Raw genomic sequence first — 15,579 nt, 5'->3', positions numbered from 1 at the left:
GTCACATGTCTGGTAGAGATCCTCTCACAGGATGTAGGAGGAGCACAGGCTGCTACGTAATCACTGAATACAACCCCCACAGTAGTATTAGCACAGTGATCGGGAAGTGTCACGGACGTTGTAGAGTGAGTGACGCTTATTTCGGTGAGAATGGCTGCTGTGGATCGCTACCCCCGGTCCTCCATCGAGGATGACTTTAACTACGGGACCAACGTGGCTTCGGCCAGTATCCACATCCGTATGGGTGAGAATGCTACTCCTCTATATAATAATCAGCCTTGTCCCGCAGATTCGCGTCCGTTTTCTGTACACCGGTGTCACTGTATAGCATAGTACGCAGCTGTCTATCCTGGTACACTGCGTTGTTCATCCTTGTCCCTATTATTATATCTACTATACAATATTTACTATATCTTAGTATCTACTATACAGGCCTCATTCACACGACCGTAGTTTTTATCTGCAATTACGGATAAAATACTGACACATTCATTTTTATGAGCCACGGCCACCTTTTCCGTAAGTATTTATGGGTTTGTGTCTGGGCAGTAGAAATGACCCGCAAAAGATAGGATGTCCTATTTTTCGCATTTACAGACCGTGCTTCTATACTTATTAGGCCGAATTCAGACGACCGTAGTATACGTGTATTTCAATGAGGCCGTTCACACGGCAGTTGTTTCAACGGACCATGTGAAGGGGCCGTTGAAAAATAGAACATGTCCTATTTTCTTCAGTTTTGACGGATCACTCTATAGACTCAAGTCTATGAGGCTCCGTTAAAAAAGGACCCGCACAGGTGCAACTCGGACGTGATTAAACGGCAGTTTTTCATGCTCAAGTTTGCACTCGTTTATGTGAATCTGGCCTTGCTGTGAGCAGGGCCCGCAAATGCCAGGGGCACACCGCCACCAGTCCGTGCAGTATTGACTGACCGTAAATACTGCATGGTCGTGTGTATGTGACCTGAGGGTAGAGGATTGCTGTGTGTAAAGGCCTGAATACACGCAACGGTTACTATGTAAACGAATGATCGAAGCGGCACGTTCTTGAAGTAAAACGCGCAAAATAATTAATGATAGATAAATTTATCATTACTAGTGAAAATTAGTCGTTCATACCTAATTGTTGTTATTGATTATTACATGTAAATGGCGGTACCTTGACTTCTATTGAACTACATTACTAGTACGGTGGAATTTGCGTTTGAAATCTAAGGGCCTGTTCACATCACCGTTCATTTCCGTTCTGGGGGTTCCGTCGGGTGAACCCCGCAACGAAAGTGAAACTGACAGCACAGCTTCCGTTTCAGTCACCATTGATCTCACTGGTGACGGAAACATAGCTAATGCTTTCCGTTCGTCACCATTCCGGCTGGTTTCCGGTTTTCAGACGGAATCAATAGCGTAGTCGACTGTGCTGTCAGTTTCACTTTCCGTTGCGGGGTTCACCCGACGGAACCCTCCGACGGAACGGAAATGAACGGTGATGTGAACAGGCCCTTATATATATTTTCGAAAGTTTGTTTGAAGCCTGCTTTTTTTTTTTTTTTTTTTTTTTTTTTTTTTTTTTTTTTCATTGGTTTAAAATCAGGGAATAGCTATTTTTGATCGGACACACGTTCCCCAAGTAACGGATTGCACGGACAGGCTCTGCCCCCTATTGATGACGTGGCAGCCCGTAGTTGGCTGCAACGTACATCATTCCTCGCTGAATTGCCTAAGACAGCAGCACTGCGATGTTGGCCACAGCGGGTTTACACAGAGGCAGGACAGTTGTCCTTTCTCGTATAAATGAAGGACTAAAATGCATGGAGAAGCAATGAGCGATTGAGGGACTAAAATGCATGGATAAGCAGTGAGCGATTGAGGGACTAAAATGCATGGAGAAGCAATGAGCGATTGAGGGACTAAAATGCATGGAGAAGCAATGAGCGATTGAGGGACTAAAATGCATGGAGAAGCAATGAGCGATGGAGGGACTAAAATGCATGGAGAAGCAATGAGCGATGGAGGGACTAAAATGCATGGAGAAGCAATGAGCGATTGAGGGACTAAAATGCATGGATAAGCAGTGAGCGATTGAGGGACTAAAATGCATGGAGAAGCAATGAGCGATTGAGGGACTAAAATGCATGGAGAAGCAATGAGCGATTGAGGGACTAAAATGCATGGATAAGCAGTGAGCGATTGAGGGACTAAAATGCATGGAGAAGCAATGAGCGATTGAGGGACTAAAATGCATGGAGAAGCAATGAGCGATGGAGGGACTAAAATGCATGGAGAAGCAATGAGCGATGGAGGGACTAAAATGCATGGAGAAGCAATGAGCGATGGAGGGACTAAAATGCATGGAGAAGCAATGAGCGATGGAGGGACTAAAATGCATGGAGAAGCAATGAGCGATGGAGGGACTAATGGTAAAGATGAGGAGCGAGGAAAAATTATGCCAAATGGGCATAAATCAGAAGTCCCCGCCCCTCATCCACCACTTCGTTGTTTAATCTAGGAGCACTGGTTTAGGACTTTTATTTCCTAAAGGGAATATTTTTTTTTGGATCATGTGATCATAGTGTTAAGGATAACATTGGGACCGGTGTCACCAGTGTTCCACCCATGCTTACGGACCCGTTTTCTCTGCACTAATCGGCAGCCCCTTCTCTCTATCAGTGCTGGAAAGAGAGAAGAGGCAGCTCTTTCGGGCAGAGTTTCCGCAGCGATTGAAAGTGAAAGAAGTTCATACTTACCGTTTGTCTTGGTGACGCGTCCCTCTTGACATCCAATCCGACCTCCCTGGATGACGCGGCAGTCCATGTGACCGCTGCAGCCTGTGATTGGCTGCAGCGGTCACATTGGCTGAAACGTCATCCCGGGAGGCCGGACTGGTGGAAGAAGCAGGTAAGTTAACTTTTAATACTCTCTAATTATTATGCGGTTCGTGCTCCCATATAAAGTATGGGAGCACGGTCCGTAAAAAGCAAAAACAGGACATGTCTTCTCTTTTGCGGAGCCTTTCTACGGCACGGACACCTTCCTGTAAATATACAGGAACGTGTCCATGGGCAATAGAAGTGAATGGGTCGTAATTACGGACGAATTCTACGGTCGATTGCATGGGGCCTTACAACACATAATTGGGTATTTAACTAGTGAGCTTTTACTCTATCTACACCGTAAGTCAACCTCCCGAGCAACGCCGGGTATAAAAGCTAGTTGTCTCATATGATAATTATCACCTCCAGGGTTAACCTATGTGGGCGTATTAACCTGCACGTCTAAATGCTTTTTAATGTGGCTGCAATTTTGCAATTGAAAAAAACCACAATATGGTTGTTTTTGTTTTTTTGGGTTGGATGATTATGACCTAAATCAAAATCACGATGAATTAAACATGTAACCTCAATTACGATTAATGAATTATTATTTAGACCACATCCCTTTTGCATGCCTCACCCCGTATTTGCATGCTACGTCGAATTAATGTTTATCCCCTGAGCCTGCTGTATACTACTGGATATAATATACCCCCTGACACTGCCCCCACACAGTATATTGCTCCGATAGTGCTCCCCATACAGTATAATGCCCCCATAACTGTCCTCCACACAGTATAATGCCCCCATAACTGTCCTCCACACAGTATAATGCCCCCATAACTGTCCTCCACACAGTATAATGCCCCCATAACTGCCCTCCACACTCGGTGTAATGCCCCCATAACTGCCCTCCACACTCGGTGTAATGCCCCCATAACTGCCCTCCACACTCGGTGTAATGCCCCCATAACTGCCCTCCACACTCGGTGTAATGCCCCCATAACTGCCCTCCACACTCGGTGTAATGCCCCCATAACTGCCCTCCACACTCGGTGTAATGCCCCCATAACTGCCCTCCACACTCGGTGTAATGCCCCCATAACTGCCCTCCACACTCGGTGTAATGCCCCCATAACTGCCCTCCACACTCGGTGTAATGCCCCCATAACTGCCCTCCACACGCAGGATAATGCCCCCATTACCTGTGACGCGATCCAAAATGGCATCCCACCCTTCTCATTTACCCCTTGAATGCTGCAGTCCGCTTTGATCGCAGCATTCAGGGGAATAACGACGGAGATGAGCGATTTCTCTGATCTCCGTCGTTAGAGCGGGGCTGCTGCTGTGTAATAGAACCATTGCCCCGCTCCTGACAGTGTGTGTGTGTGTGTGTGTGTGCGCTCAGCATGAGGTGGTGCGGCCGGCGCTGCACTAATGAGCGGCGGCGCAGGCACTGAAGACAGAACATGGGTTTTTTTGTAATGTGCTCGCTATGTTCTCTGTCTTCAGTGCCGGCATTCATCACATCATGCTGACCGCACGCGCACTTGTCAGGACTCAGGAGCGGGGCAATGGCTGTGTTACACAGCAGCAGCCCCGCTCTGACTACATTCATGTGTTACAATGCTAAGTTGTGCTAAGTTAACCCTACTCCACACAGTATAATGCCCCTATAACTGCACTCCACACAGTATAATGCCCCAATAGTGCCTGATAAAAATAATAATATACAAACTCGCCTAAACCCGTTCCAACGACAAGGGGAGGAGATCCCTCTGGTCTGTGCGGCACGGCACAGACAGGTGTGATGACGTCACTGCCTCGCCACCAGCGATACGTTGTGAATTGTAGAGCAGGGACCTTATGGCCCCCTGCTCTACCATTGGTTTCAACTGTATCTGCATCCTGAAGATGCAGATATAGTTTAAACCGGGGGGGATTAAAAAACCGAAAAATGCGCAAGATGGCGTCGATTGATTGCGCTGAATTTCGATTTAATTATTTTTTTAGATCAATTGCCCAGCCCTTTCTGTTTAGGTTTCGTTCCTGGTTTTGGTTAAAAATAAATACATGCAAAATCAGCTGTGTGCGAACAAGGCCTAAATGTTTATTTAAGCAGGATTGCTGTATCCCACCGATAGGAGTCACTTTTCAATTCTCTGTGAGAGGTCCACTCTGTGCCCCGGTCACATGACAAAAACGAAGCCTTGCTTTCTGCAGTTGTATGTTCCGTCTGCCCATCACATGGGCTACTCTCTTGTAGCCCCCTCAGAAGGAAAAAGATGGATGTCTCTTAAAGCGCAGAGTGCATCCTGCTGTATCTACCTATCTACCCGGTTTTTAAAAAAAACATAATTCTTGACGTTTCTGTACCATCAGCGCTGTGTAATGTCGCGTGGATGAACGGGCTGACGGCAGGGGTGAATGATCTGCAGAGGAAATAAAGCACTACGCTATTGCATTTTTGCCACAATTTTGTGGGGAAAAAATTATGCCTAAATGACTGCAAACGTGCGAATACACCCTCGTACTCCCTACTGAATAACTGTTTGTCCTCACTGTACTGTCTATATGTTTTTACCATTGGTGGATTTAGTACTTTGGCTATACTCTCATTAGGTATTTATAGATTTTTACCATTGACCATACATAAGTTATTAGTAAATTAATCTACTGCAGGTTTGAAATGGTAAATATTGACCGTAAGCTCTTGCTGTATCTTACAAAACTTGTGATTGCATTTTTGTACAGATTTCCTCCGGAAGGTCTACTCTATATTGACAGTGCAAGTTCTTTTGACCACCATCACAGCTGGAATATTCCTTTATTTTGATGCTATACGAGCATTTGTTCACGAAAGGTGGGTTTGTTATACGGTTGCTTAGGCCTAATGCACATGACCATGTAAATTGCGGATAGCACACGAACCCATTCGTTTATATGGCCCTATGCACAGGACCGTGATGTTCACAGATCCGTGTAGGACCGCAAAAACTCATGACATGTCGTTTTATTGTCTGTATTTGCGGATCATGTGACCTGCTCAGGAGGTTCCAGCCTTCCTTTTTGCTTTTTTTGCGGATCCGTAAATACACAGATACACTACAGGTTTTTGCAGACCAATTGCCTTGCAAATACAGACACTGGATCCGTGGTTTTCCAGACCGTAAAATCACCACTGTCGTGTGCATTAGGCCTTTATAGATTGTTCTGTTGCCAATATGTGATTCGCCATTGTACACAACAAAGGACGGCCGCTATGGACCAGTCTCCATTATTTCTTTGACTCATTTTCATATTGACCAGTAGTGTAGCATGATGCTCTCTGTTCCTCCCAAAAATAACTAAACCCCCCCCCCTCCGACCTCTGATGTCCATGCTAAGGCTCTATTCACATATATAGACCTTTTATAGTCCTATTTAAAAGGTTTCCCACCTTCTGATGACCTATCCACCGGATAGGTCATCAGTACATGATCTGTGAGGATCCAACAACCGAACCCCGCACAGACCAGCTGGTCCGGTGCCTCCGTGCACCGGACGTACATGCCGGAAGCACTTCGCTCCGGCCACAGCATAGCGCTCGAGCTGCAGTACTGCAGCTCTGCTCCTATTCAAGTGAATAGGAGCGGACCTGCAGTTCTGCAGCACGGACGCTATGCTATGTACGGAGCCAACTGCTTCCGGGCTCTGTACATAGCATTATGTGCCATAACATCCGGTGCCTGCAGGCCACCGGAGCGGCTTATCGGTGCAGGGTCCGGGTGTCGACCCGCACCGATGATAGTTGTCAGAAAGTGGACAGCCCCTTTGAGGCCGGATTCATACGAGCGCGCAAAAGCACCATAAAAGCTCCGTGTGTCATCAGCATATGATACGTGGCTGTGTGATTTTCGCGCAGCCGCCATCATTATGACACTCGGTTTTTATGTTTGTAAATAGAAAAGCACGTGGTGTTTTTCTGTTTTCATTCATAGTTCTTACTGCTGTTGTGCGAATCACACGCGTCACATGGGTGTGCTTCCGTGTGCTTCGCGTGATTTTCACGCACCCATTGACTTCAATGGGTGCGGGACGCGCGAAAAACGGCCAAAGATAGGACATGTCGTGAGTTTTACGCAGCGGAAACGCTGCGTGAAAATCACTGACAGTCTGAACGGCCCCATAGACTAACAGGTCCGTGCGACGCGCGTGAAAATCACGCGCGTCACACGGATGTATTACACGTTCATGTGAATAAGCCCTAACTGTATGCCTATAAAGGTGTACCGCTGTATACCAGCTAAAAGGATACTCTTTTACATGTGTGGCCAATAGAACTATGGGCATGTTAAATGAATATGCAGAACGTGGAGCCCAAATAATATATGAACACAGCCTTATTTATAGGTATTAAATCTTTGTAGAATTTACTGTAAATGTCTTATTTGTGTTTTATGATGCTGTTTAAAATGCATCGGTCATGACACAGATGTAACTCAAGCAGGGAACATTTACATAGTTGGCGTGTAAATAAACTGAATAGTGGCAAATGTAGCAATTGTTTCTAAGGAATAGATAACAGGACCTTCTGCATTAATGATCTGGCATACATTAGTGGTACTTGTCTGACTTGTTAGATGTTTGTTTTTTCATATAATTTCCTGTCTTCTCTTATTTTCCAGCCCTGCCTTGCTTATGATCTCTGCCCTAGGATCCTTGGGTACAGTCATTGCCCTGACCATTTACAGACATCAGCATCCTGTGAACCTGTACTTGCTTTTTGGATTTGTGAGCATGTTTTATTATCCTATATAGTATAAATCATCTGTGTAGTGTTTATTACTTGTTAGGAGGCGCACATGGTCAGAGGTCCGTATATTAGTGAGGCTGTCGTAATATATAGAAAGTTTATTCTTCTTCTTCACAGCCACGCCAGACCTGTCTCTGTCTGTCCTTCAGCTTTACATACTGAGTGGAAATTATGAGAGTAGTTTCCGGTGGGTTTCTCTTTAAGAGATGCAGTCAACGAAGGCATTCAGATCAACGTGGCACTCACAATGACAATACCTGGCAAACGATAGTGAACCACAAACAATCTTCTATTACACAAATGGGAATTTCAATGGCAAGCCTAGACGTAATAAACCTTAGGATTAGGTTCACATTAGTAGAACTACATCAAAGTCTTCAGATAAGAGATGAGATTTATTCTTAGGTTCTGGATATATTCTTAAGTGTTATCCACTGTTATATAGCCAGAAAGTGTAAAGGAGCTATGACCATCTTAAATTAAGTTTGGTGTCCAACTGAAGGGGCTTTTACACTGGACGATTATCAGGCAGACGAGCGTTCATAGAATGCTCGTTGCCGAGTGTAAGCAGGGCTGCGATCAGCAGGTGAACGAGCAAACGCTCAATCATCTCCTGGTCGTATCGTTTTACAAAAGTCAAATATCAGTTGTCGGCAGCACATCTCCCAGTGTAAACAGGGAGATGCACTGCCGACATGATAATAATGTATGGCGACGAGCGATCGGAGTAATGACTGCTCGTCCCCATCCATAGCTCCGTGTGACAGGAGAAAACGAGCGCCGATCAACGATGTCTCGTTGATCGGCGCTCGCTGCACCAGCTGTTTATCGGCCGGTGTAAAAGGGCCTTTACCTTGAATGATAGAACTTGAAATTGAATGATAAACCATATGAATCTCATGAAATAATAGAAAAGGACTAGGGACCCAGGTGGTGTGGTTAGACATCTCCGGGTGAGGGTTACTCTAAGCAGAGGCGTAGCTAGGTTCTCCAGCACCCGGGGAAAAGATTCAGTTTGGCGCCCCCCCCCCCCCAAACCTCTTTCCCGACAGCTCCTTCCCCCTCGCCGTGTTTGTTTTCTCTACCAATCGACGTGTCATTTCTTTTTATGTAACTCGAGCATAAAAACATTTGTTCATTTTACAAGCAATATGGTTCTATACACAACACAAGAACCAAGCTCAGTACATAGATACAGCCTGTAATGAATGGGGGTAGGGAAACGGACAAGTGAGCCCTAATCTACCCGCCACTCTGTCCCTGCCTACTTGCAACGACCCGCCCTAGGCGACAGGGTACAACTGGGCGGCGGTCCCTACGCTCAGTAAGTGCACGAGACAAACAGACAAGGGTACACGAAGCTAAGGGAAATGGGGCAGTTGCCCACGGCAACACGGTGAGCAACAAGAGTTGTGAACGAGCCGAGTCAGACCAGGAGTGAACGAGGTACCAAACGCAGAGCAGGAGAGTAGTCAGTAAGCCAGGGTCAGTATGGAGCAGGATCAAATAGTTCGAAGCTGTAGCTGGGCCAGGAAACCACACGAGAAGAATCACAAGCAAAGGAGGAACAGGAAAGGCAGGTATAAATAGACAGAGGGCGGGAGCTAGCTCCGTCTGGCCAGGCTGCGATAGGCTCTCCCACTCCTAAGCCTGCCATCCTGAGTGGTGGAAGATGGAGTCAGTCTCAGAGACATACTCAGGTGCAGACTGATTACCTATGGGCGTATACACAGAAGTTGTGCCTGGCAGATCCTTTACACAGCCCCAGAACAAAGCTCAGTACATATACTACACCAGCACAAATACAGCTCAATTTAGTGCAACCCCTGCCGTATAGGTGTGTACGGCGTAAAACTACAGCTCCCAGCATGGCCCGAACAATGGTAAGGATATCCTGGGAGATGCTGTTTCACCAAAAATAAATCCTATCATAATCATCTCGCTGCAGATCATACAGTGACTACATTACTGATTAGAGGCAGAATAAACATTTATATTAAGTGACTCACCGGTGACGTCTCAGATTCTAGTTCTTTTTCTCCATCCGGTCCAGACCCCTATGACTATTTCTCCCGGGGACAGACCATTTCTGCAGTTTGCTGCTCAGATGTCTTCAGCTTCTCACTTTACCAACATTTCTACACCTATAAATAAAGATAAAGTTATCATTATGCCACACACTACGCCCCTAAATATAATAGCGCCATACACTGCACCTCTATATATAATAGCACTACTGGTGAGCTGGAGGTCTCCTCCTTTCTTTACTATAATAGCACCATACACTGTGTCACACACACACACACACACACACACACACTGTGCCCCCTGTAGATAGTGTCTGCCATAGTGCCCCCATATAGCCCACACTGTATATAGTGTCCCACAAATAACTCCCCCTATAGTGCTCTACAGATAGCCCACCCCTGTAGATATAGCCCAGCCCTGTATATAGTGCTCCACGTATAGCCCAACCCTGTATATAGCCCCCTGACGATATAGCCCACCCCTGTATATAGTGCTCTACAGATAGCCCACCCCTGTATATAGCCCCCCCTGTAGATATAGCCTACCCCTGTATATAGTGCTCCACATATAGTCCACCCCTGTATACAGTGTTTCACAGATAGCCCATCCCTGTATATAGCCCCCTTGTACATATAGTCCACCCCTGTATATAGTGCTCCACTAGATAGTCCACCCCTGTATATAGTGCTCCACTAGATAGTCCACCCCTGTATATAGTGCTCCACTAGATAGTCCACCCCTGTATATAGTGCTCCACAGATGGCCCACCCCCGTATATACTATATACAGGGGTGGGCTATCTGTGGAGCACTATATGTACAAGGGGACTATATACAGGGGTGGGCTTTCTGTGGAGCACTATAGGGGGAGCTATTTGTTGGATACTATCTACAGGGGTGGGCTATATCTACAGGGGTGGGCTATCTATGGAGCACCATATACAGGGATGGGCTATATCTACAGGGGAATATATAGCCCCCCCTGTAGCTATAGCCCACCCCTTTATATGGTGCTCCATAGATAGCCCCCCCCCTGTAGATATAGTCCCCCTGTATATATAGCCCAGCCCTGTAGATATAGCCAACCCCCTGTAGATAAAGCCCCCGTGTAGATAAAGTCCTCCCTGTAGATACAGCCACACACTTTTATTACAATAAAAAAAAAAAATCAAACTCACCTTATTTCCGCTCCCACGCCGTCCGGCAGCCATGGAGACCTGCTCTCTTCTGCGCAGGTCTCCTGGGGGTTGAACGTGGCGTCTATGAAAGGCGCTGATTGGCTGGGCAGGATGACTTTCCCTGTCAGTCACTCAGCGCCTTTCATCGACGGAAGCTTCACTGGTACAAAAGGTACCAGTCGCTTCATTCGTGGAAAGGCGCTGAATGGCCGGGCACAGAACGTGCCCGGTCATTCATTGCTTCTAATTGTACCTGTGTCCTTGCGACACAGGTACAATTATAGTGCAGGAGGAGGTGGCGCTGGCGCCCCCCTCTCAGCTGCGCCCGGGGCACATGCCCTGCCTGCCCCCCCCCCTAGCTACGCCCCTGCTCTAAGGACGACTTTCTATGCTACAATAATGCATGTGTTTATGTGACGCAATCTAGACGTGACGGGGATGTGACGAATATTTACATTTAATGATTATTCGATTTTGTAACGTACATTGCGGTCACATGACTCGATAGGTGTGGTTTTGCATTTCTGCACTTTATTTCCTTAAGACCATTAAGCGATTTTCTCACCGAAATTTTATGATGTTACGATCAAATTTGAAATTTAGTTATCATGATTTTTACTATCTGAACCATTCGCATGGGAATGATTATATACTGCAACGCACGAAAGCAACAATCGGAATGAGTCGAATCGTACACATTATTGCAGCATGTAAAGCCACCCTAAGACCAGATCCATTAACCTTCACTGAAAATTATAACTGCCAGAGATAAAATAAGGGTTAAAAAGGGTATTCACAACTCCAGACCTGTCTAAGTCCTTAACACGTGCATTTTCACTTCTCAGGGACTTTTGACAGGGCATATACTAAGAGGGTGGCCGATATCCCTGGCCTGTCCAGTGACAATTGGAAGGAAGCTTGGGCTCATTTTTTCTCAGTAATGAGTATCCAGGACTTCTTACTCCAATCAAAATTTCTGCATAGAGTTTACTACGGACCTGTCAAGTTGAAACATATTTGGGTCGCCACTGCGGTTGTATGCTTTAGATGCCTAGTGACTCCTAGTACCTTCTTGCACTTCTTGTGGTCTTACTCTAAAATATTTCCCTTCTGGTTTGCTGTCCTCCAGTATTTAAATGATCACTCTAATTTTCCTAGGATACCTATTCCAGAGGTCTGTCTTTTGGGACTTCTAGATGAACTTCTACCATGTTTTTATATTAGGCTTAGGCCCTATGCAAACGAACATGCTTTTGCGGCCGCAATTCCCCCTGAAAATTCACAGGAGAATTGCGGCCCCATTAATTTCTATGGGGCCATGCACACGACCGTGGTTTTCACGGTCTGTGCATCGCCCAGGAGCCCGGACTGCAGAAAGAATGGACATGTCTTATTACGGCCGTGTTCTGCGCCTAGAGAATAATGACACTCCGCGGCTCAATAAATATGATCCCATGTAAAAAACGTTGTATAAGATAATGTTGGACAGACAGAAGGCACTGCCTTGTAATATCTTATAATGTATGGTATTTTACCAATATACAACATCTACACTAAATTCTGTCTACCCTATTGTACCCCTGTAATGGGGGGGGGGGGGGGGGGTTGCTGGTGGCTCTGTGTCTAAAATGTATATGTGATTGGGAGAGTCTTTGCTAGATGTGTGCAGCAAACTGGTGGGTTATCCTGTACACTCTCCATGGAGTATGCGGGGAATGTAATTCTTCCAATGTCTCGGCGTATAGGAGGAATACAAATGACATATTGTATGGCTTTGTATACTGGTATGATTCCGTTGTCCAGCTATTGTACTTATGCTCTTTCCATTGTATTGTTTTCTTTTATGAGAAAACTATTAATTCTTTGAAAAAAAAAATCCTTTACATCATAGTAAGTTATGGTATGTTGATAAAATATTCTATGACTTGCTGAAAGACCCCCCCCCCACCACCACCATTCCCCAGAATTAAGGAGCAGTACAGCACCGCAGCCCCTTTTGAGTATTTTATTTTATTTATATATTTATTTTTTAACCTCTGCACTTTTAGTGCCCATTCACACGAACGTGAATCACGCGTAGCACACGGACCCATTGATTTCAATGGGTCCGTTCACACATGCAGGAGTTTCCACGCAGCCAGAGTCCGTTCCGTGGAACTCACTGGATGTCCTATATTGGTGCGTTATCACGTACCTACGCGCCCATTGAAGTTATTGGGTGCGTGAAAACCATGCACCGCACACGGATGCACATCCGTGTGTGATTTGCGCATCAATTCAATTGAAAATAATAAATAAAAAATTTGCTTTGCGAGTGCGTGAATAACGCATGCCACTCGCAAAGCGCACTGATGCATAACGCAACACACACAGACAAGATTCACGCACGTTTTTCACGCGTGTGAATCCGATACGCTCGTGTGAATGTAGCCCGACTCCCAATCCAGTCCCACAGTCTCGGCCCTATTCACTTGAATTATAAAAGTATTCGGGTAAGGCCACATGGAGCGGCCCTGACACGGTCTCAACGCGGCCAACAACCGTGCTGGCACTATGTAGGCGCGGCTGTCAAATACCTCGTTAAGGAGTATTCCGGTTACATGCTCATGCGCACTGCTGCTCCATTCATTCTCTATAGGAGCGCCGGAGACAGCTGAGTGCAGTGTTTGGCTTTTTCCGGCGCTGCTGTAGAGAATGAATAAGTTGTTGTAATTTGCAAAATCGTGCGGCCATACTTTTATAAATATGGCTTTATCACTGTATATTGAAAAGTTATACAACGTTTTGATTAACTTTTGTCTTTAAATTCACCATCATATACAATAACACTACTTGTTGTCAGTAGAGACCTCCGTCTGAAAACCCTTCCTGACATTCTCACATCGTATACATTTTATATTGTAGATAAGTTATTAACCTATAGTCCAGGACTGAGATTTGTGCTGCTGATGCATTTAGCTCACAGAAGATTTGCCTATACTGACACCTTTTAACTAACGCTCAGTTGTGATGAGGATCAGGTTTCATCCTCTGCGTAAAAATAATAATGTTCACATGCACTGACAGCATGGCTCTTGAAAATGGTAATGGGTTAGAGGGGTTGTACAGGATTAGAAAAACATGGCGACTTTCTATCAAAAATAGCACCACACGTGTCCATGGGTTGTGTGTGGTATTGCAGCTCTGCTCTATTGAAGTAAATCGGGCCGAGCTGCAATACCACCACATGCAAAATGTGGACAGGTGTTTGGCAGTTTTTGGAAGAAAGTACAGTAATTTTTCTAATCACTGAAAGTCCATTATGCAGAATTGTAGTATTTATAAGAAGACTGGACAAACCCTTTAAGGGACTGCTATTGTTGTGGTTGCTGGTAACCGATATATTAGTCGCACACTTTGTTAATATTTTATCTGCCTTAATTTTTTTTTTTAAATCAAACCAATTTTATTGATACGAACACAGAAATGAAATAACAGTCACATTCACATTCCAATTTTCCAACATCGTATACAATAGTGACAACATATCAGGAAATCCCCAACTTCCCCCCCTTTCCCCCCTCCCCGCACGGCCCCCCACTATATCTCCGCCCTTTGTTTCTAGTACCATTCCTGGTCAGAGCACATTTCTCTTATCCAATTTCCCACCACCCATTTTTGCTCCAGACTCTTATCACCTCCAGTTCCTCAGACGACTCTCACCCTTATTCTGCTTAGTTCAGGTGACAGCACCTCGGGACAGGCCAACCATTGTTTCTCAAATTTTTTTTCCGTGCCCCTTCTAGAAAATATCTTATGCTCCATCAGGATATTATAGTTCAACATTCCTACAATTTCCCTCATCCCTGGTGGCTCCGCATCCAGCCAGTGTTTAGCAATGCATTTCCTTGTTTGATATATCTTGGCAATTGACAGGCTTGCCATTCTCCAATTCTCCCACCGCTCCCAACAACATAACTTTAGGGTCTGCCGCCAATTCCCGACCATACACCTGCTTTATCAGATCCAATATTTCCCCCCATAGGGTCCTCAGAGCCTCACATGACCAAAACATATGCAGTATGTCCGCCTTCTCTTCCGTGCACCTAGGACATTTAGCATCCGCTCTAAAACCCATCTGTTTTAATACCCACGGGGTGCGGTACACTCTATGTATCAGGAAGAGTTGTGATCTCCTCTGCGCCAGACTGAGCGATAAGTGACATGTGGATGCTAATATCTCCTCCCACTCCTCCTCAGTCAATGGACCAACATCCTGTTCCCATTTCACTTTTACCAGCACCATTGGGTTTCCCAGGTGTTTGGACAGTAAGCTCCTGTACGCCATTGAGATCAGGCCTTTGGTCGTGTCAGCCCTTCCCACATACTCCAGGACCCCAAGAGCACAGACCGTCAGGTCCACCACATGCGCCTGTAGGGCATGACGGATCTGCAAATATTGATAGAACATATTATGCTCTAGTGGAAATAGGTCTTTCAACTGTTGAAATGATCTCAACCCGTTATCATCATACAAGTGTTGTATTCGTCGAACCCCTGCCGATTCCCATTTTTGCATTCCCTCGAATTGGTATAATTCCCACAGGACCGGATTATGCCATAGGGGAGTATATTTGGTGCACATTCCCACTCCCAGGATCTGTTTACATTGCCACCATATTTTATGTATCAGGAGTAACGTTGGTTTAGCACTCGCCAATCTCTTAAAGGTATGCGCTTCCAGACCCTCTAGTGGGTTGAGTCCTCCCCCCAAATATGACAATAAAC

At 45.6% G+C, this 15,579-nt stretch overlaps 1 protein-coding gene across 1 annotated transcript in view; it reads left to right on the top strand.

Moving 5' to 3' along the window:
- The first annotated feature begins 9 nt into the window (after nt 1-9).
- TMBIM4 (transmembrane BAX inhibitor motif containing 4) overlaps nt 10-15,579 on the top strand; it is a 31,334-nt gene continuing 15,764 nt past the window's right edge. Inside the window, exons 1-3 of the mRNA XM_075856884.1 lie at nt 10-244; nt 5,567-5,675; nt 7,480-7,585. Coding sequence (XP_075712999.1) covers nt 151-244; nt 5,567-5,675; nt 7,480-7,585 — 309 coding nt within the window. The 5' untranslated portion in view covers nt 10-150. The remainder of the gene's footprint in view (nt 245-5,566; nt 5,676-7,479; nt 7,586-15,579) is intronic.

Source organism: Rhinoderma darwinii, chromosome 3, assembly GCF_050947455.1.
Source record: "Rhinoderma darwinii isolate aRhiDar2 chromosome 3, aRhiDar2.hap1, whole genome shotgun sequence".
NCBI lineage: Eukaryota > Metazoa > Chordata > Amphibia > Anura > Rhinodermatidae > Rhinoderma > Rhinoderma darwinii.
Note: the sequence above shows the minus strand (reverse complement) of the source record. Positions and strands in the feature narration are given on the sequence as shown.